The following is a 20,773-nucleotide window of genomic DNA, read 5'->3' on the forward strand; positions in this document are numbered from 1 at the left end:
CATCCGAGGGTCTCTACACAGGACCCAGAGCACCGCGCGATATTCCATCACCTACTTGTTCCCTCTAAGCCTTCGAGTCGACTAGCGTGTTTCGATAGGTAATCAAAATCAAGACTACCGGGTCGTGTTGTCGTACCGAGCAAAGCAAAAACACTTCGAGCCGAGCTAGTTTTGGCCGAACCTCTAATCCGTGGCTATGCGAACGGACTACTCACCGAATGTAACGGGCTATGACGCCTAGGCCCGGGCTATATACGCCAAAGCGTTGCTAAAAGCTAAATACGCGTCAACGGTGGTCCACACAGGATGCTCAAGCTCTTCCATCGCTATCCGAATACACCGAGGAGAACGTGCTCAGCCAGCCATCCCGGGATACGCCGGGGTGGCTGGGAAACATGGGCTGATCTGGTAGGAAAATCTCTGCATGCATCGCGGGCCGAGAGAACTCGCGCATTGATCGTATTGCAGTCAAGCGTCGTAGTTCATTTAGTCATGTTGAAGTTGCTTGAGTTTTGCTGCGCCTGCTTTGTGGCTGGGTTCGCATCATGCGAACCACGGTACCAGGTGTCATAGCGTGGTGCTACCTTTCAGCACGCATGTATACTTACGTCTACACACCCTGCAACCACCAATACTAGGTCTCTGCCTTCTAACCCCGCATCACAGACGGCAATGTCGGGTGTCGACCACCGACTCCTCCCCACGCGTACCTACAGTTCTGCCTCAAATGTACATGCACCATGCGCATATCCACGCATTGGGTCCCAAGAACTTGCCTTTGTTGACATCAACGATACGGAATAACTTTGGAAAACAACATTACTGTTACTGTTGACAATCCCCCGACACGTTCGGCTCCGTCGCGCCTCTCATCGCGACATCATCACTCAAAGCGACCGGCTAATGCTTCACCCCAACCCACTCCGAATCACACACCTACCAGATCCATGAAACCAGCCAGGCTAAAGCCTGAAACATACAAGTTTGCTACTACGGTAAAACCACCAAAATACCCATTCGCAATCTCCTGCGAACACATGTTGTAGATCAAACACTCGATGTTGCAAGTGTCCACGATGCCATGTTCAACCCAAGACGGGCGCACCCCTCCTGTCGAGTAATTGACGTGCGTCGCGGGTCGGCTCTGCATGTTTTGACACGTTCGGTATCTTTGACCCTGCATTGCAGACGTGCCTCGGTGAGGCGTGCATGCGCAGGCTTGCTCGTGTCTCAGATGTGGCAGCATTGTACTGCTGCAAGCTTGCTGGTGGAGGCTGTGATGTAGAGTAGGATGACATCACGTGTGTGATATGCGCCTGCATGCGCGCTGCGCGCTGCCCATGAGCATTGCGTTTCCATGACTCTCTATCGACATACGATCATCTTTGTATGGCAGTTTGTATATTCGTACAAGTGAAATGTCAAGTCAGTCGATAATCAGATATAAAAACAACTTGTTCACAGTCATTCGTTGAAGATCAAGTTGCGCCTGCCTGAATAAGCACGATACATGGGTGACCCCGCGTTATATGCGTTCTGACCGCGCAGACACCTAGATCACAAACATTCATTGCTTTCTAGAAATTAGTTGCACCAAGGTGTTTGTACTGAATGGAATTACACCCTGTCAAGCGTGTCCAACCAGAATGATCGTCGCAACCCTACTATGCCTCCTCTTCACCCAATGCTTCGTCGCCTATCCGCTATACCAACTGTATCGCAACTACGTTTCCGCTCGGAGATCTGGCTTACGCATCATCGTCAGTCCTATCACCCCATATACCCTGCAGTGGCAGCTGGCAGCCAGCCTTCTCCGACCGCACCTGCAAGACTACCGGTGGTTTAGGGCCATTGACTGGACATGCTGCTGGCAAGACAACGACAAGTTACATCGAGAACTAGGTCTTTGCTTCATTGTGGTGGCCCCGGGACATAACATACTATGTACGAGTGACCCGAAAACGATTGAACATGTGCTCAAGGATTGGAGGGGTTTTGTAAAGCCTGACAATGTGAATGGTGAGTCCGACGATAAGTGAGAGAAGGACACTGGCAGCGGAGACTGACTATGACTGTAGAGATCCTGGGCACGTTTGGGCAGAACGTCGATACGGTATGTGTCATGGACACCAGAAGTTCGCGGGTCTTCCAATTTTCTTCGTATTGAAGTCCGTAAAAAGCTAATACAAAAAGTCAAATGGTGATGATTGGATCCGTCATCGTAAGCTCACAGCGCCCTGCTTCAACGAGCGAGCCTCGGCCACAGTGTGGAACGAAGCTCTGGAACAATCGAAAACCATGACTGAGCGCTGGCTCTCATCACCCGGCGGAAAGACAAACAGCATGATCAAGGATACCGGTACACTGGCGCTCAACGTCATTTCTTCAGTCGCTTTCGAGACTACAGAAGTCAATGAACCGACACCAGGGCACACACTATCACTTCGCGATGCACTAGTAACGGTAATGAGTACTTCGATATCTCCGGCTATAGAGAGTATCGTGCCACTCTTCAAATACCCCGTACTCCAATCGATACTTCCAATTAGTACTAAGGAATTGCTAAGCGCTATGCATGAGTTTCGGCAGTACATGGACGAAACTATCGCGAGAGAGCGATCAAAAGTGGCCGGCGGGCAATTCAAAGCTGCTACACTCATCAGCACACTGATCAGTGCCAACGAAAAAGCCAAGACCGGAAGTGGAGTGTCAAAGTCCAAACTCTCAGATGTTGAGCTCAGAGGCAATATCTTTATCTTCGCAGTTGGTGGACTGGAGTCTACTTCCATCACACTATCATACGCATTGACTTTACTGGCTGTGTATCCTGACATCCAAGACTGGGTAGTGGAAGAGCTGGATGAAGTTCTGAAAGACGAAGCGGCTGATGAAATGGAGTACACAAATATATTCCCGCGATTGAAGAGGGTGATGGCTGTCATGGTACGTCTTCGGTTCTTATCAACACCAACCATCTACTATTGCGCAAAGCATGACTTTAGACTAACATGATTGCAAGTACGAAACGCTGCGTCTCTACGGTCCTTCACCGCCTCTTCCGCGCTCGCCTTTTCCTGCACATATCCAGCGAACCATCCCACAAACCAGTTCAGAATTCGAGAAAGCCAATGAGACTGTTCTTCTTCCGGCTAACACCCAAATCATGCTCAACTCATGGGCATCTCATACCTCAGCCGCCAACTTCTCCGATCCGCTTACATGGAACCCGAAGCGCTGGATTCAGACTCCACCCTCGGACAATAACAAGACGGCTCTATCTGAGATGCTGTCTGCTGAGGAGCTCAAGCACCCAACGAGTGGTAGTGGTTTCTTCGCATGGGGTACTGGTCCGAGGATCTGTCCGGGAATGAAATTCAGTCAGGTGGAGTTTTGCAGTGTATTGAGTAGTGTTCTGAAAAGGGTCAGAGTAGAAGTAGTGTTTCAAGAGGGTGAGAAGATGGGGGTGGCTAAGCAGAGGGTGATGAGTATTTTGCGGGACTCATGTGCAGACCCGCTGCTACTTCATGTCAGACAACCAGAAAAGTTGGAGTTGAGGTTTTTCGAGCGCTGAGACTAATTGATAGTGAATTTGGTCCCTGGCAGTAGCAGCGTGGAGACTTTTTGTAGTTTTGTAGTGATAGTAACTGCCGAATAGATGTGCATTATAGTCCCTAGATCACCCACGAAGAAACAATCTTGGATATGCTATGGTCCATAGTTACTCTTGAAGACCCGAAATTCGGCTCGGCGCCCGACTTCCAGCATCGGTAGACATGTAAGGAACCCTTGGTTGCGGCGTATCCTTCTCCAGGAACGCAAAGATATCCTGTCCCACCTGTCGGCTGATCTTACTGTACATGGATCTCATGACATCCGTCCCCGCATCGTTCAGCTCATAGTCTGGTCCGCGACAGCCGGGTATAACTCTGCAGTGCGTTGCAGGCTCAGAATAGCCCTGCGTGTGTAGGCAGAGCCAAGTGTAACAGAAATAACACGCTGGCTTGCTGCACCCGATATACTTGTCGTTGTCAGCAAAGTTGATGGCCTGCGACCGAGCGAACTTGTCTGCGATTTGGAGTTCGGCGTGTACCTTGGTCACTACCGTTTCTTTCGAGGTCATGTGGTTGTAAATTGGTCTCGTTGGTAATGAGTCTAAGTGGTACAGCCGGAGGAATGCTTGTTGAAACTTCAAAGGATTATTTGGGCTGGTCTCTTTGAGCACACCATAAAAGACCTCATGTGGACTCATGCAGGTTGGTGATATGGCCTTCTCGACAACTTGAGGCGTACTAATGGTCTGTATCCTAGATATTCGCTGGAGAGAAGGAACACGAATCATAGCTTCGACGACTTTGTTTGCTGCTTCGCGTGTCGCGCCTATGCGATAGACAAAATGCGCTAATTTGCCGAAGTCGTCGTCCGCGGTTCTGGAATGCAACTTGATGGTCTTGATGCATTCGGTTCTCAGAGTATGGCACAGATCAACGTAGTTGCCCAAGCTCATGCTTGGTGACGGCTCATGCAGCTTCTTCAACCTGGTTCGTAGAAGATTAACTCCCTAAGTAAGCATCTGCCTATCCGAATATTTCATCACACATACCGACGTCATCTCTCTTGACTCTTCGGAGAGCCATCCTGCAGTTCCGTGCAAGTTCCTGCGCCGCTGCTTTGTAAACCTGTATTCTCGGCCTACACTTCTCGACACTAAGAGCTGCAATGCGGTCTTGAATGATGCTCTCAGTCTCTGCGGTTGCAGATCTGATGTGATCCAGGATATTGTTTGCATAGATCAGTATATCATCGCGTATACCTTTGTTCGCCGCTAGCCATAGATGGTTATCCTTCTCCAGTCTTTGCAAGCCAGTAGCCGTGACTGTTCCGCCGCCTTTCTCCACGTCGCAAAGATAAGCAAAAGAATCCAAGAAGTTTCGTCGAGCTTCACACATCGTGTCACCGGACTTTGCTCGTTGTTTTGGTTTGTCTTTGAATCCAGCAAGAGCTTCCAAAAGAACTAGACGGGGATACAAGACAGTGGACTCAAGTTCCGTGATTTGCGACTCCCTCTCTATCATCTTCCGCGGTCTTGTAGGGGTCGGAATCGTTTCGATCGAAGCGGGTTGACGGGCAAGTACATCAGCCCGTGGTTGCGAGCGCGACGAAGACATGGCGATAGTGACAGAACGACTGCCAAAGCCCAAGAAATAGCAACTGTTGCCGCGCAGATTCCAAAATGAAAAGCAGTCAATATGAGATGATATTTACGAGACTCAATGATTTTCTACCGGTTTCGATGACGTTCTTCAGCCATTACGAGAAGTCCGCGTTTGTCCAATGGGGGCGTAGCACACGTGTGCTTGCATGTTGACAGGGGATTGTTCTGCATACGGCGCCTACAGGAAAGCGGACAAGGCTCGCATGGTCGATAAACGGTCTAATCGTCTTCTTGTATTCCTGAATGATAACAGCGAGCCTTGTGCGGTACGCGCATCGGTCTGCTGATGTGTACTCGCATACGGGTATACTTACGATGAGTATCATATCGGGGGGTTATCCTTGAGATGTAGAGGGTCGAACAGAGGTAGAAGAACAAGCCAAGGTAGGCATCTTAGAATTACGACTTATTGGGGCTGATCATTCAAACTGACATCTACGCAAGACCTGTTCATGCGGGTAGTTCACGCAACTCACAAACCCCAGACTGGGAGACTATCTTTGTGCTAAGCTGCATCCTGTGTAGTCCTCCTCTCACGAAGTCTCTCACGCCATGCGCCTATGTTGCGGCGTCTCTTCTCCTCGGCTCGCGTCTTCTCTGGTGCTCTCGTCATAGTGGTCAAACGGCCCTCCATCTCTTTCTCGGTTAGTTCGCCTTCCACAAACTTCCAGGTATCCGTTATGACGACGTACTCGACCTTGTCTTCGGTGCCGTGGTGACTCCATCTTTGTCCATCCAGCGTGCTTGGGCCCTTCCAAGTCCATTCTTTCAGTTCAGTGTTCTCAGCGCTCAGATATCCCTCAAGGTCGTTCTTCTGGAAGTTACCACCTTCCCTTCTCACTGGTAGCTTCCATTTCTTGTTTCGCTCGATGATGCGCATCATCTCCGCTTTCTTCCAACTGAGCGTCTCGTATTCAACCTTCAGTACGCGCAAGCCGGGGTTTGCTTCGAAATAGCGTAGCCACGTCTCCTCCATACGAAGTGGCTCATTGTTCTCCCAGAACCACCAATCAGAGTATCGTATGGTAATAGTAAGCTGGTTTGGTCGAAACTGTGGTATGCTGAAGATGTAAAACAGTTGTTTGCCTTCTTCGAGCCAGAACATCTGCGTGAAGAAGCGAACTTTCTGGAGTGCCTGAACAGCTTGTGGAGATAGGTTGCGGAAGAACCTTTCGCACGCCGGGGTGCACGTGCGGCCATCAGGTCCTCGATCTATACCGAACGAGTCAGTTTCAGTATTGTCATGGGCTACGCATCGACATACTAAACCAGAATGCCCATTCTAGTTCCCTGAAGAACACCTTCTGACCCTCCGCGTACGCGAGCTTGCACGTGCGCAAAAGCGCACTGCTGCCCTTGAGCGGACCTGAGAAACCTGGCCGGTACCAGTACGAGTCTTCCGGATACGCTGCTGCGCTGTCTTCATCCTGCATGAGCGCCAATTGGAAGATCTCATTACGGATCTCGCCAGGTATGACATGGAACAACGGGCTTTGTGGTTGAAAGTTGGAAGGTAGGGGAATTGGATCGGTCGCCATTGGGACAGCGCGAGAGGTCCGTAGCTTGTGATGAGTTGAGGATGATCGCAAAAGTCGTCCACAGAGGGCATTAGGAGTTTATGTTCGGCCAGCTCAGAGGTTGTAGTATCGAGCCTAGGCTGATGGCTGCCTGTCTGGTGGCACGGCCGATCTGGTTAGCGGCCTTGCCCAGGCACTCGGGGCCCAATGAACGGACGCGCTAGCTGTCGCATACTCACCGGATGGTTCCACGACCACAACGCCCTTCAGCCCTTTGCTTCCCTATACCTGATATTCACTGCGCCTTAGTCACATGATATCCACATTCTGCTCTGCAAACGTGCTCGTCAAGATATCAGCTGCACCGCCCTCACACTCATTCCTTTCCCTCACCGGATGGTCAAATGCGGAGATCCCTTCAATGCCGATAAGAGATGCTATGGTGGAGGAAGGACAACAGCAGCCTAAAACTCAGCACAGTGTCAGCTGTTCCAGTGGATATATAGAAACTTCGACTGGAGAAAAATTATGCGTCAGGCGCGAACGTGTTGAGTAGAGCTGACACTACGGTTATCGAAGGCAGCTGCATGTGTAACGAAAGAGGGGAAACTACGTGGAGCGCCCATACAGTTATAGCTGGCATACCTAAGCACTAAGGCTGACTACATTCGAAAGCTGAAAAAGTCGGCTGTAGGAAAGAGAGATGAACGAATGAACGCTGCGGAGCTACCACATGAGAGCTGAATCAGTAGTACTCGCCAATATTGATCGAATACTTATCGAAAGTAAAGGAAGTTGATAGGCTGCATGGTAGTTCTGTGATGCTTTGCTCTCCAAGTTCATCTGGCAGTGACCCATTCTGGTGCTGCACGAGCTTTGACAGGGAGCATAGAGTAACGACTAGACTATCTTGCGATAGAAAAACGAGTACAACACATTCGAGCTTCGTCAATGGTGTCTAAAGCGACACCTGTAGAGGACAGTGAAGGGAAAGTCACACGATAGCGCGTTCGCAGCTTACCCAGTCAAGACTAGGCTTATTCGCGACTTCCTGCTTTCCAGCGCTGAACCAGGCTACCGCTCTTTCATCTCATCCGGAATCATTACCAATCGCCTCGAACACGCGTGCTTGTCGAGATGACTGAATTGTATGGTCTCCCAGACGAGCTCTTGCTCGCAGTCGTCAATTGCCTGCGAGACGACACCAACAACAGATACCGCGATCTCAATCGCCTCGCGTTGACTTGCCGCAAGTTACGACCTATTGCGCAAGAAGTATTCTACACAGATATCTCTACGAATCCGACCCTGAAGCGAGGTCTCGCGCGTCTCGCGCGCACTCTTTTGCAGCGACCTGATCTTGCGAACAGAGTGCGAAAACTAAGCATCAAGCTCACCGAGGGGCCAATCACGCATTTTGAGAGCTGTGTATCTTCGGGATACTATTATGAAGAGGACGGGGAGGAGTGTACTTGCGGTATTCCTAGCTTGGAACCCAATTCATCGGGTTTGCTAGCACTGTCGAGTCAAGCAACGGTGTCGCGCTTCACACCCATGGCTGGAAAGATATGCTGATGAGTGGCGTAGATGCTGCTCTCATCAGGCTCATCTTGTGTATCACGCCGGTCCTCAGTAATCTCACACTGGTAACCTGGGACTCACCGATGTATGAAACCCATAACAACATTGCTTGGGCCGAAGTCGAAGAAGTATTCGAAGACATTACCAGGCACAAGGACTTGGCAGATTGTCTCCAGGGTCTCTCTAGCTTGACGCGGCTATTCACAAATGGTTATCCACCATGCAGCTGGCTAAGTTTACCACGGCTTGAAGCCGCGAGGATCAACCTATTCGAAGACGCTTACTATGACAACACGATGATATCACATATCGCACCTAGCACAACTGTTTCTACGACTTTGACCCGTCTGATCATCCAAGCGGACTTCGAAGCGCTCTACTCTTATGATGCCACTCATATGAAGGATGTGTACGGTCACATTAGAAGCATTGTTAGCGGTCTTACACACTTAACCCACCTTTTCATTCTGTACGACACTATTGTCGACCCATATGGCGAGTTCCTTCCTCTAAACACTCCACGAGGATCTTGCGCGCATATTGTCTCGCATCTGGAGAGCCGCAGCCTGACAGATCTGACACTGGACATTGAGCCCGCGCTCAAGAATCTAGTCAGGTACATGACGTTGTATGAGTATATTCACGATACAACTCCGATGACCACATTTGCTGGATTGACTAGAATTGGCAATCTTAATGTTCCACAAGAAGCGTTCTTCTCTGCCAACGAGAAATTCGGAACTTGTCATCTACCTGCCACGATCGAAAGCATCAGTATCATGAATTCGACGTATGAGACAAAACGCTACCTCAAGCATCTTCCGGATCACCAAACAGAATGGCCAAACTTGAAGATCGTCAAGCTTGGGGAGGATCCGTGTAACAAACAGTCCAGATATCCAGAAGAGAGCAATGACGATGACGCTAGCGAAAGCGACGAAGGAGAGCGGCGGAAAGTCTTCGGCGTTGATAACTCAATGTACGAACAGGCTCGGAGCCGTGGCTTGCGAGTGGAGAAGGTACAGGATAGAGTGGCATGGAAGAAGTGATGGGAAGGTCTGAATCTTTGAAGAGAGTATGTGGGAGCGGAGATGAGTTAGTCAGCAGACAACTGTGCGCTCAATCCGGACTGGAGTGACAGAACACAATACCTGAGCAGACACTGCAATGAAAAGTAATAAAGTGATAGGAGATATCTTACCGCTTTAAAAAATGAACTCGCAAATAATACATCGAACAGGTGTCTTGAGAAACTTCCACAGTCGCGATGTGTACATGTCTTTTAGATAAGCCACCAGCGCTACGACGACTGAGCATAGCAACATACACTTCATCGCTCCGGGTAAACTATGCGCAGTCGGGTGAGCTTTGGGCAGTTGGGTAAACTCCGGGGGTCGCTGAGCCGGCGTTGCCTATGCTGAGACTACAAGCCATCGCGAGTGGTCGCAGAGTAAGTATGGGAGCCATCATATGACTTGAAAATTCTTGTACCGGTGCCATATCGCAGGAATTTCTTCTATAGTATTATGGGTCTAAAGTTGTTGCCTGAAGGTCTGACCGGTATGATTATGTATCCGGGAACAACATGTGGCGCGGCGAGCACCTCCGGGCTGTAACATTGGGTCTCGATTGTTGGTCGAACGCTTGCGCGATATAATCCTATATAATGCGGCGAGTACCTCCGGCTGTGGATTTGGGTATCGGTTTCTGGTCGAAGGCTTTTGCGATATAATCATGTATCCAGAGACACCTAATGGGGCGGCGAGTACCTCTGAGCTGTAAAGTCGGGTCTCGGTTCTTGGTTGATGCGCTGAATCTATTCGGTACGTCGTGTTTAAGGGTAGCTCGATGACTCAAGTGACGTGATGGTCTGCTGGTTGGACTTTGTGAGTGGTACAAAGACATGGGCGACCTTATGACTTTTCGCCGTCGAGCAGTGCGGCACTGCAGTTAGCGCGCTTTGAGTCTGAATAAAAGACAACCTTTTTCCCTCTCTCTCTCTCATCAGAACTTACCTCTCATTCCATCTTACCATACCCGTCCGAACTCGCTCCAGACAGAACCAGTATGCATACCAGCACTCAGACAAACCATTATTACATCACTATCAATACCATCGCCATGTTTACCTTTACACTCTTCCCAAAACTACCCCAAGAGCTCCGCGACGCCGTCTGGCAAGCGAGCATGGCTGCAACAGCAACCGTCGAATTTGACGAAGACGAATACATGGTCACAAGCATTTCGTCACCAGCCGCCCTCTTCACCACATCAAAGGAGGCGCAAGCCACAGCGCTGTCCTCCTCTCTCCAAAAATTCCCCATCTGGGGCCCAGAAGACTGGGAAGATCTGGCCATAGATCCTGAAAACACGATCCTCGAGATTGTCATCAAACCGTCCAAATCAGCCTCCCTCAACATCACATGGACAGACATCTGGAGTGTGCTTGGCGACGCACTACCAGCCATAAAACGCCTTCATATCTCTTGCAGCAAGCCTGAGCGTCTCGCCAGGCTGTACATGGCAGAGGAGGCAGAATACCTTGGTGTCGGCCAATCCTGCATCGAAGAAGGATTGTTCAATAATGCCGAAACCGTTTCGGGTGAGCGAAAAACCCGCCAATCACTACACACACACCTCACGGTCACTGCTAGCAAGCATACCATTGAAGAAATCGACCAGAACGCCTCTGAAAACGGGGTCAGCATCTGGAAGATGACCAAACACACTTTTGCGGAGTTTGGGCCCGAGGCTAAAGTTTTCGCCAGCAAGGGGCTAGCGCGCGTTGAGCTCGACAATGCCTCAAAGATGTCCGTAAAGCAGCTTCACGATGCTGCGAGGACCTTCGCGCTGCCCGCTGAGGAGGTGGAGAGGGAGGTGTCAGGGGTCGAGGAAGTGGTGGAGGAGAAGTCAGGGGCGGAGCTGACGGAGGATGCTATCGCAAAGCATCTGGAGTATCAGGGGCTGTGGCCGCCTAAGCCAAAGGATTTCGACTGGGATCCAGAGGGCAGCGTCGCGAGTGCGAATGACGAGGCCGTTTGGAAGTGGCTGTAGTCGTTTCGCGGGACTTTTGCATTTGTGTTGGCAGCGGAGAGATGCGGTGTCTGCTCCTGGCTGAGGTTTGGCGTTTCGGTTTGCGCTGGTTTTCGATGTGAGTTACTCCCGGCACCATCATCCGCCGCACTTGCGTTTAGTTTAGTAATTAAGTCGTCCTCAAAACATTTCGTCTTCTGCTACTGTGAATGCATTCCTGTTTACACTATTGGGTTGTAATATCCAAACCTGTTCTTCGGATCCCACTCACCCTTCAACTTGACCAATTTAGCGAGCCTGGCGTCGTACCCATACATCTCAGGCCTATCCTCTTCTCCATTAGCGTAATTAACATAGCAGTGTCGCTTCTGGTTGGTATTATCGAGGCCAGTGTAGAGCGCATCACGCATCGCGCGCGTGTGTGCGTACGCGTCTTTGGTCGTCTGCGCATCGTCGCCAACCCACCACAAAACCGGCGACGCAAGAATAGGATACTCGCGTTCCTCGGGTGCCAACGCAGTGGAAGATTTGTCGATAGCTCGTACGCCCTGCATGCCGTAATTCTCCATCAGAGTGATCGATGTGTTGAAGCGCGGATCCGCTGTGATGTTACCAAATAAAGTGAAGGCTTTGCGAACACCCTCAAGGTCCCAGGTCGGTAGGGAGACACCAGCTCCTGCGATGTTCTGGTTTCGCCTGCAAGCTTGACCTCCGAGGTTGTTTCCAGTCACCGTGTATAGCTCTACGTAGTTGATGTCCGTGGAGACTGTGGTAGAGATTGGGCCGATCGCTTTAAAACGAGCGGCATAGGGTTCAGCTTCCGCTTCCGTGCCCTCGTAGGCGACAGTATATGCTACGACAGGCTAGTGAAGAGTCAGTATTTGGCAAGCGTTTTGAGGACCCTTACTCACATTGCCGGGATCAACAGCAGGTATTCTCACGAATACGCCTGTGAGCGCTAGCTTCGCAGAGCGTTCCGTACTCGGCTCTTCGAATTCGTTGATCAGACTGAACAGCGCCTCGACCTTGTCAGCCGGGAAGATGATTGAGTAGACGGTCCAATTGGAAGGAATGTCGTAAGTCTTCACTTCAAGACTTGTCACAATACCAAATTGATGGCCTGCACCTTGTAGAGCCCAAAACAGGTCGGCATTCTTCGTCCGAGAGGCTTCTACAACCTTGCCGCTGGCCACGACTATGCGCACGGAAACGAGACCGTCAAGAGAATAGCCGTATTGATTTTGGAGGAGACTGTGGCCGCCTCCCAGCAGTGGGCCTGCTACTGACACGCATTCTCCAAGTCCAGTAACTGGTGACAAGGACGATAAGTAGTTGTGTGTATAAGGGTTCGCGTTCAAACTCACCAGTATACTTGCCCGAGGCGAACAGAGAGCGGGTAATTTCGTGTTGCATTGTTCCGCCTCCAACAATAGCAGTCTTGCCGTTCTGACCGAGTGTCATAGTATTGAGCTTCCGCATGTTAATCTGAATACCATATTGTAGCCTGTTAAGCGTCGTAGTCCATCCATGACCCCCAGTGACGGCCAGGAATGGGATGTTGAAACGATTGGCCAACGCGACCGTCGTCTGCACATCGGACTCAGTCGCTACTTCAACTACAACATTGTAGTCAGGAGATATTCGTGGAGAGGCGCCGCGGACTTGGAGATCATCCCAACGAGCATCCCGTGGAAACGTGATGATGGCGTCCTTGGATAGTTGCGGGCTCAATGCGGACGCTGCGAGCTCCAGGTTGTACGATCGGGACACATATGAGCGACGAGCGATGCATAACAGCCAAACTGTAGCGGTAGGAAGGAGCATGATGACCGATCGATTCCGCCGATGCTAGAAGTCAGGAGATCGGATGCAGATGAAGAGACTGTGGAAGATACTGTGTCCAAGACTTGCTTTTCGCTTTGCGTGAGCTTGTGCCTCTCAAGGCAGATAGCATGGTAGCTTTCCTGCACTGCGCAGGTCAGTATGTCAGCCGTGGATTCTGGCCAATCCGTGCGAGCGTGTCGCTACCGCACTGCATTGCTTATTCGATAATATGGATTGCATGATGCAGAGCGACGCCGCAGGACACCGCAGCTGCGAAGATGCTTCTCGGGACTGAGTAGCTGCATCGTTTCCCGTGCAATCACCGATTCGCACCTGTCTGATACAGTTAGTGCGGATTCCTGCCCTTGCCGTGTGGTCGAGGGCGATGGGTTGTTACGATGCAAGGCGTGGAAGGAGGTGAGCGCTAGCGAATCGCGTCGGGAGGGGTTGGCACACGCGAAGGAGCCGCCAAGGCGGCGCGCGGATGGTCCCTCTCGACGCGAACTGCGTCTTCCCGCACGACATGTCAATACCTCAAGGTAGTCGTTAATGCGACATTGCGTTACGGGTCTTGGGACGGAATCACACACCCCGATAGGCACAAGCCTTTACTACTCTAGAAAGGGAAGTTTCGCCATCCTAGTGAGCGTTGTGTTCCATTCAAGATTGGCAACGATAGGTAGCTACGACTTGTGACCTCATCCACGAGAGCGCCGGATAAGCGCTCGACCAATATCATTACACATGATGATTAGTGGCAGGTTGAGAGAATGTTTCTGATGCCTTTGGCACAATTCTGTTTGATCGAACCGAAGAGACCATTACAATCGTCTGAATGCTTCGCTGTACAACCTTTCAGTACTCTACTTTTACCGACCGACAAACGTTTTGGTCCAGTCCACTATAGCCTTTGCACATTCCTCAGGTGCCTCCTCTGCCCCAAAATGTCCAACCCCATCCCCCAACCCATGATTCTCGATTTTAACTCCCTCACCAACCCACTCCTTCCACACATCTGGAAAGTCAAACCTACTCCCGATGCTCGCCGCACTGTACACCAACAACAACGGCACACCAATCTTCTTCCCCTCCTTCTGATTCTTCTCCTCCCTCTCAACGTCCGTTGTAGCACCTTCCTTGTAGTCTTCACAGCTAGCTTTCAGCGTATGTTCCTGTGCGAAGAAATCGCCGTAGACGGTTAATGCGTCATCGGTCTTCAATTTCTGGATACCGGTATTACTCTTGCCAGACCATCGTAGGATCATCTCTTGACACCAGTTGGATGGGCCGAAAGCGGTGATCATACGCGTTGCCAAATCAACGTTTGCGAGTAAGGGCCAGTGGAAGTAGCCTGTGATTTCCTTGGCTGCAGTGGCTGGGGAGGTGAAGTGTTGCCATTGTGTGGAGGTTGGGACCTATCGAGATTAGCCCGCCTGATACAAGGAAATCCATGGAGGAAAAGCTTACGATGTCAATCAAACAAACACCCAAGATCTTCACTCCATCCACCCCGCTAACAGTGAGGTGATGAGCAACTCTCGCTCCACGATCATGGCCAATGAGTATGACCTTCACATCCCCATCTTCACTTTTACTCTTTTTCACTTCCGTTTTCAGTGCCTCTAGTACCGCGGTCCCTATACTTACTTTATCGTTCCGCTCAATCGGTGCACTTGCGCCGTAGCCAGGTAGATCCGGAACGAAGAGCGGTGCTTTGGATGGGAGCAGAGGGATGATGTGTCGCCACCTGACCTTGTGTCAGACTATTCGATGCATTGAATATAGGATTGGGGATATGAGGAGGAAGTTACATGTAAGCTGATTGCGGATATCCATGGATGAGAACGAGTATGGGGTTGTCATCGCTAGCGTTCTCCAGCGAGCGCGTGTAGCAGCATACTTTCTCTTTGTTCAAAGTGGACTTTGAGAGACCGAGATCATTGAACTTGGTGTCTTGGATGTGGAGGGCGGATCTAGATGCCATGATTGCAGTGCGATTTATTCTGATCGGGATTCGGGATATTGTAGGAAAGCACAAGGGTAAGGTCAAGATATATATTCAGTTCAGTAGTCACTGTTCTGCGATAAGGTGTTCGGCGCCGGTCAAATGTCACTTTTCGCGCCCTTTCGAGCTGTGGACTACATTGGGGTAACTATCAGACCGAGGTATGACGCAATCACGCAAAGTCACGTGTATGATCATTCGAAAAGCATCGGTTCCAATGCAAGTACTTGTTCCTGGAAAGACAGGATGGGGGAGTCAAATATTTCATATCTTTTGAACTACGAGCAACACCTCAGATGCATCGAATAGTACCCCAGGTCCTCTGTCTTAATACCAAGAACGCCAACGCTATGCAGAAAATGTACTTAATCCTCCTTTTGACTTATCATTGCTCTCTCGCCAAGATCATCTTCTCACGTTCTGCCTTTCTCCGGACTGTGCCCTTCTTCGTGTGCCTCCTCTCATTGTCCTCCTTCCTCTTGACAGCCTTGAGCTCCTCGTTCTTGATCTCACCCGCCTTCTTGACAGTCTTGGGTAGATGCCTGTGTTTCTCGATGCGCTTGATCTCTGGCATATGCTTGTAGCGCTCCTTGAGCGCTGCGTCATATTCCAGCTTCTGTTTTAGGGCGAATGACTTGACGCCCTGCCTCTCGGAAGCTCTCGCTCTCCATAGCCGGACGTTGCCATCGTCTGATCCGCTAAGTACGTAGTTGTTATCGGGACTCCATGCGACGGAGAAGACGCGCTGCATTCGCTTGGTGTGGTAGACGTCCCGAGCATGACCCTTTGATCGCTCCCAGATTCTTATGGATCGGTCGTAGGAACCGGTGATGAGCTCTTCTCCTGTTGGAGAGAACTCAATCGACATGACTGCGGCGACATGTCCTTTCTATCTGGTGTTAGTAATGATTATGACCAGACCGAAGACCGAAGACTTACCAAGACTTGCAGCGCCCGCTTCATGTTGCGCATGTCGAATATGTAACCATTGTGGTCTTCCGACGCGACAGCAAAGTTGTAGGCCTCCATAGGATTCCAGGAAATGCAGTTTGCGGGGAAGTTGAGCACAGTGCGGTGTAGAGGCGAGTTCGTTCGGGCATCGTAGAGGATAATCGCTCGGTCGGTCGCGCATGATGCGAGTATTGACGTTTCGACCTGGTTGAACTTGACGTCCGTGATTGTGTCAATCGCCTAAGACGCAATTAGTATATGCTTTGTGTCTGCTGAGCAAGGATGACCTACGGATGGCCACACAAGGTTGGAAACAGGAGCCCCAGACGTCCTCGATGTATCGTATATGGAGATGGTGCTGGATCCAGCAGCAAATGTCGGTAGCGAGCGGTGGTGCGAGACGGAGGTGAAGGCTGAGTTGCCATGCCATGTGGCTTTTGGCGCCGATTTCGAGGCTTGCGCATATGGCTCGAACAGTTGAATCTGGCGGTCTGATCCACAGGTTATGAGTTTCTTGTCTCTCGTCCAGCACATGCCCTTGACGAGGTTCTCATGCGCCTGCGCCTGCCACTTCTCCTCCCTGCTGGTAAAGTCCCAGACCTTGACGATGCCGTCGCCACTGCCACTGGCGAAATGCTCGAGCGAGTTGGGGTCCTTGGCGAAGGAGTATACACCGTCTACGTGGCCAGGCTCGAAATCGCCGAGGAAGGGCTGCGCAAACATGCGCTCGACTTTGGTCGCATTGAGGGCTCTAGTGTATTCTCGCGCACGTTCAAACGGATGGAGGTTGGGGTCGAGGTTTCTCGTGACTTTGGCGACGCTGGAGCCGGGGGCCTGGGTGGACGCCGTGGACCGGCTGAGTGCCTTGATCTTCATGGTGGTGGTTGTCCAGCTCTGTCGACTGGCTGTCGCGAACTTTGCGGGTCTTCAAGATTTCCTAGAGGCTGCGGCGGGGCCAGCCAACCAGCGTGTTTGGCGCTAAGAATTATAGTGGGGCGGCGCCGGCCAAACTCATCGGATCAAGCGACATGCCACACACCATTTTTGCTCTGGCGACAACCTCGAACTCCAGGACCAAGAACCCCATCACTAACCCGGACAACAGCCAAAATGAAGTTGTGAGTGCCCCGATGCTGCACACGATTCTCTCTGCGATACAAATTGGCGCCCCGCGATGCTCCCGGAAATGCGCAGCGGGACGCCAATAATCGCACCCTGGAAAGTCCACAACATGCGACAGAACAGCTGCTAACATTCCGCCAGCCTCAAGGTCGGACGCGTTGTCGTACGTTTGAATCGCTCGAAACACCCCCATCGCACTCACTCACAGTCCGCCTAGATCATCACCCGGGGCCGCTACGCCGGAAAGAAGTGCGTGATCATCTCACCACTTGACAACGGCACCAAGTCGCACCCCTTCCCCCACGCTCTCGTTGCCGGTATCGAGACCTACCCCTCCAAGGTCACCCGCCGCATGTCAAAGACCAAGCAGGCCAAGAAGAGCAAGGTCAAGCCTTTCGTCAAGCAGGTTAACTGTACGTGGATATGAGGACGCAGTCGCTGGGCAGACGCTGATAGACGCAGACACCCACATTATGCCCACCCGCTACACCATCGAGCTCGAGAACCTCAAGGGCGTCATCTCCGCCGACACATTCAAGGAGGTCTCGCAACGGGAGGAGGCCAAGAAGACCGTCAAGAAGGCATTCGAGGAGCGATACCAGTCCGGAAAGAACAGGTGGTTCTTCACTCCCTTACAGTTCTAAGCTTTCCTTCGGTTACGGCTGGGCGCAGATGGGCATGATTTGATACGGAAGATGCTGCATGAGCGGTGGATATCATAGGATGACAGGACCTCACAACCGGCCTGCCGTCCAGGCGTGTATTTCGGCTTGATAATCAAAGCATGAAAAATCCGGCATCCGCTCAAGGCATCCGGCTCAATTCACGAACTTCATGAAATGAACATGATTTTCACGTTGGCCTCCGTCTACTACTGGATGATACTGATGATGTAGTGAGGCTCATGCTGACAGTGCAGGATTAGAACGACTATAGCATTGCCAAAGCGAAACAACGAGCCGATGCAGGACACCACGACCCGAGCGCCCCGTATTGCTGCCTTCACGTGCAACGATGTAATGAAGCAGACGGCCTCGGTCCCGTCAACGAAGAAGCCGTCTAGGCCCTTGCTGGTTGGGACTACATACTGACACAGTGCACAGTAGAGACGAATCGATCGAACAGAAGGGATATCGTGTCATTAACCGGTCTATCTTATAAGAAAAGGTGCGCAGACAGGCACAAGAAAGTTACTCGACATTATATCGACAAGCCATACTGATAGACGCCCCTTCGCCTTTGCTTTTTCGATCAGCGAGCCCTAATCACCTCGCTTGTCATCGTACAAACACTCCGAGATACCCTGCATATCATAGACGCACTCTACTGCTTAACCTCATCAACCTTCTTCTTCGTCTGCTCCTTGCCCTTGTTCAGGTATCCCAACACAACGTCGCACGCATCGCTCACCATCCTGAGCTCGAAGCTGACTGTCGCAACACCCATCTTGACAACACCGTTGTTGTAATGCGTCTTCTTGTACTCGTCTTCCCAGGTGCTTCGCACATATGTGACGGGCGAGAACGCGTACTCCTTGAGTTTTGAAGTATCTTCCTTGACGATGGGCAGGTGTGTCTCGAGGGTGGAGAGGCCAGAGTCACCAAGCTGGTCGGCGCGCGCCAGGTAGGGCGAGAGGTAAGAGTATGGTGTGCGCAGGTAGGGGTGGAAGGGTGCAACGACCGAGTTGTAGGTATTGCTGGCGAGGTTGAGGGCGCGCGAGCCGTAGGGGTTGGATTTGAAGGTCTCGACGCTGTCGTGGACTACGGGGTAGGAGTTGAGGTGCTAGAGGTTGTTAGTCTCATGCTCGTCTATCGAATCTCAAAGTATGTAGTTGCGGAAGTTTCCACGGAAGCTTTTCGGACGGCTTCCGCGAAGTAGGGTTCATGCTGTAAGAAGGTTCGCGGAATACTAGGTTGATTGGCTGAGCCGTAAGCTCCGCGCCTGCATCGTGGGTTTCGTGCGCCGTGTTACTGGTCCGAGTAGATTGCGGTTCCCAGGTGCTCGAAACCCCACGACGGATCGTTATCAATGCTAGATCGCAGCGAAGTGATCCGTGATGTCTGTGAAGAGACGTGTTTGCGGGTGTGATGAAAGAGAAGAAAAGTAAGTAGTACATACCGAAAGAGCCTTTGAGCTGGGCGTCTCGCCGTTCGTCATAGGCGCCTGGGAGCTCATGTTGTTGCCGTCGTCAGTTGCGTGTGGTGCCATTAATCGTTGTAGTAGATATGCAGTGTTGCAGGTCCTACTGTGGTGGAAGAAGAACTGTTGAGTTGCGAGGCAGTGGAGGAGTAGCAGTAACGTAGAGCAAGAGAGAAAAGGGTCTTGGTCGACCTTATTATACGGCTGTGCGCTATGATGTGACTGTATTTGGTTGGGAGGCTTTGCTGAAAAGGGCGTGGTTCAGTGGGCTGGGGTGAAGCAGATGCAGTGGCATGTGAAAGTGGCTATTGTCGACAAGCGCCATGTCAATCTACGCGGGGACCTACCAAAACGTCACTACCCAAAGTGAACTTCTGGCCTCGCATCTCGTCTTGGATGTTGAGACTCAGCGTGCGGAGTCGATGCAAGCCAGCTGTTACACAAGGCAAGCCGCGACATGGTTTCTTCATGTCTGCCCCGCGTCTCGAACTCTATCTCGCGCATGTAGAGCGTTGGGGAGTTGGGATGCAGGGCGTACAGCTTTCGCCTGGCATGTGAAAGACGCGACGCTTTGACCACTCACGACGCGGCGACGTCAGATAAGGTCGGCCACGCCCCTCTCCTGTTGGCGAAATATTCAAACAGCTTGGCCAGCCCTGTATACACGCATATGTCGGCCTTGCATTGCTTGTCCTATCGGTCGCGTCTTGACGATACGGTGCATCGACTCCGCTTGCGCGTCAGCTATCGCGGAAGGTCCAATTGCTTGCCGGAAACCTACCATGGATCGGTTGGCATCGTGCATGGCAGCTAGTAGTCCTTGCCTCGCAATTGGGTTCTCTTATCACGTCGACAATTCCAGCGCTGCCATTGAACGGTGGCGGGAACTGGCTCCGTCATACGTGCCCCATAGATACCTCCTGTGCATGAGCAGGATTGCAGGACAGCGCGCGTCTCGATATCAATACGGTGGAACGTGTTGAGGCCGTTCTGGGTCCTAGATCAGAGTAGAAACCTTCAAAGCATGTGAAAGTGGATGACGAGGTTTGGCGTGTTGCTAGAGCGCACGAATCGTGTTTTGGCGAGCATGCTGAGGGCGCTTACTCATCGGGCGCCGATGCGGAGCTTGCATGTCACGCGTTGCGGCTCAAGCTCGCCAGGAAACTCCTTTCGCCTCTATTTTTCAACGGCTTGGCTATCACGAGTCACAACGCCTTTGATCAGCTGCTACCGAGCCCCGATGGAACCGCGGCATGCATGTTCCTCCGAACCTCGATAATCGGCATTCCTACTTCAGCAGGTGGGCCCACAGGGAAGGATGCGATAAAGATGGCACGCCACTTTTCATCACAACGGCCGCTTTCACGTGCTTATGCAGTGTGGCAGATC

General features: G+C 51.4%; 10 protein-coding genes across 10 annotated transcripts; 4 read left to right on the top strand and 6 right to left on the bottom strand.

Moving 5' to 3' along the window:
- Positions 1-1,473: 1,473 nt before the first annotated feature.
- Positions 1,474-3,645, top strand: BKA58DRAFT_240058 (cytochrome P450). Its single transcript, XM_046166651.1, has 4 exons — positions 1,474-2,019; positions 2,079-2,113; positions 2,194-2,943; positions 3,020-3,645. The coding sequence occupies exons 1-4, from the start codon at positions 1,647-1,649 to the stop codon at positions 3,569-3,571; spliced, it is 1,710 nt and encodes a 569-aa protein (XP_046022108.1). The 5' UTR covers positions 1,474-1,646; the 3' UTR covers positions 3,572-3,645.
- A 12-nt stretch (positions 3,646-3,657) lies between these two features.
- Positions 3,658-5,165, bottom strand: BKA58DRAFT_423600 (uncharacterized protein; the record flags this gene model as incomplete). Its single annotated transcript, XM_046172869.1, has 2 exons — positions 3,658-4,554; positions 4,601-5,165. The coding sequence occupies 2 exons, from the start codon at positions 5,163-5,165 to the stop codon at positions 3,719-3,721; spliced, it is 1,401 nt and encodes a 466-aa protein (XP_046022109.1). The 3' UTR covers positions 3,658-3,718.
- Positions 5,166-5,627: 462 nt separating this feature from the next.
- BKA58DRAFT_240128 (uncharacterized protein) lies at positions 5,628-7,169 on the bottom strand. Its single transcript, XM_046166652.1, has 4 exons — positions 7,123-7,169; positions 6,969-7,072; positions 6,477-6,884; positions 5,628-6,424 (listed from the first exon to the last, which is right to left on the bottom strand). The coding sequence occupies exons 3-4, from the start codon at positions 6,748-6,750 to the stop codon at positions 5,718-5,720; spliced, it is 981 nt and encodes a 326-aa protein (XP_046022110.1). The 5' UTR covers positions 6,751-6,884; positions 6,969-7,072; positions 7,123-7,169; the 3' UTR covers positions 5,628-5,717.
- A 659-nt stretch (positions 7,170-7,828) lies between these two features.
- Positions 7,829-9,525, top strand: BKA58DRAFT_462803 (uncharacterized protein). The gene is made up of 2 exons (XM_046174861.1): positions 7,829-8,206; positions 8,317-9,525. The coding sequence occupies exons 1-2, from the start codon at positions 7,867-7,869 to the stop codon at positions 9,357-9,359; spliced, it is 1,383 nt and encodes a 460-aa protein (XP_046022111.1). The 5' UTR covers positions 7,829-7,866; the 3' UTR covers positions 9,360-9,525.
- Positions 9,526-10,324: 799 nt separating this feature from the next.
- Positions 10,325-11,529, top strand: BKA58DRAFT_391512 (uncharacterized protein). Its single transcript, XM_046170927.1, has one exon. It carries the CDS (start codon positions 10,378-10,380, stop codon positions 11,362-11,364), a length of 987 nt encoding a protein of 328 aa, XP_046022112.1. The 5' UTR covers positions 10,325-10,377; the 3' UTR covers positions 11,365-11,529.
- On the bottom strand, positions 11,525-13,565 carry BKA58DRAFT_367233 (uncharacterized protein). The gene is made up of 3 exons (XM_046168906.1): positions 12,708-13,565; positions 12,255-12,652; positions 11,525-12,206 (listed from the first exon to the last, which is right to left on the bottom strand). The coding sequence occupies exons 1-3, from the start codon at positions 13,165-13,167 to the stop codon at positions 11,565-11,567; spliced, it is 1,500 nt and encodes a 499-aa protein (XP_046022113.1). The 5' UTR covers positions 13,168-13,565; the 3' UTR covers positions 11,525-11,564.
- Positions 13,566-13,699: 134 nt separating this feature from the next.
- Positions 13,700-15,301, bottom strand: BKA58DRAFT_345162 (Alpha/Beta hydrolase protein). Its single transcript, XM_046168412.1, has 3 exons — positions 14,979-15,301; positions 14,635-14,914; positions 13,700-14,582 (listed from the first exon to the last, which is right to left on the bottom strand). Exons 1-3 carry the CDS (start codon positions 15,149-15,151, stop codon positions 14,037-14,039), a joined length of 999 nt encoding a protein of 332 aa, XP_046022114.1. The 5' UTR covers positions 15,152-15,301; the 3' UTR covers positions 13,700-14,036.
- Positions 15,302-15,397: 96 nt separating this feature from the next.
- Positions 15,398-17,035, bottom strand: BKA58DRAFT_431677 (WD40-repeat-containing domain protein). Its single transcript, XM_046173105.1, has 3 exons — positions 16,415-17,035; positions 16,112-16,363; positions 15,398-16,061 (listed from the first exon to the last, which is right to left on the bottom strand). The coding sequence occupies exons 1-3, from the start codon at positions 16,997-16,999 to the stop codon at positions 15,558-15,560; spliced, it is 1,341 nt and encodes a 446-aa protein (XP_046022115.1). The 5' UTR covers positions 17,000-17,035; the 3' UTR covers positions 15,398-15,557.
- Positions 17,036-17,233: 198 nt separating this feature from the next.
- BKA58DRAFT_443228 (ribosomal L27e protein family-domain-containing protein) lies at positions 17,234-17,889 on the top strand (the record flags this gene model as incomplete). Its single annotated transcript, XM_046173961.1, has 4 exons — positions 17,234-17,238; positions 17,387-17,408; positions 17,463-17,658; positions 17,708-17,889. The coding sequence occupies 4 exons, from the start codon at positions 17,234-17,236 to the stop codon at positions 17,887-17,889; spliced, it is 405 nt and encodes a 134-aa protein (XP_046022116.1).
- Positions 17,890-18,568: 679 nt separating this feature from the next.
- On the bottom strand, positions 18,569-19,453 carry BKA58DRAFT_322719 (CAP20-like protein; the record flags this gene model as incomplete). Its single annotated transcript, XM_046167869.1, has 2 exons — positions 18,569-19,027; positions 19,364-19,453. The coding sequence occupies 2 exons, from the start codon at positions 19,451-19,453 to the stop codon at positions 18,569-18,571; spliced, it is 549 nt and encodes a 182-aa protein (XP_046022117.1).
- Positions 19,454-20,773: the final 1,320 nt, after the last annotated feature.

The sequence above is a fragment of the Alternaria rosae genome, assembly GCF_020736505.1.
Source record: "Alternaria rosae strain MPI-PUGE-AT-0040 chromosome Unknown BKA58scaffold_9, whole genome shotgun sequence".
Classification (NCBI taxonomy): domain Eukaryota; kingdom Fungi; phylum Ascomycota; class Dothideomycetes; order Pleosporales; family Pleosporaceae; genus Alternaria; species Alternaria rosae.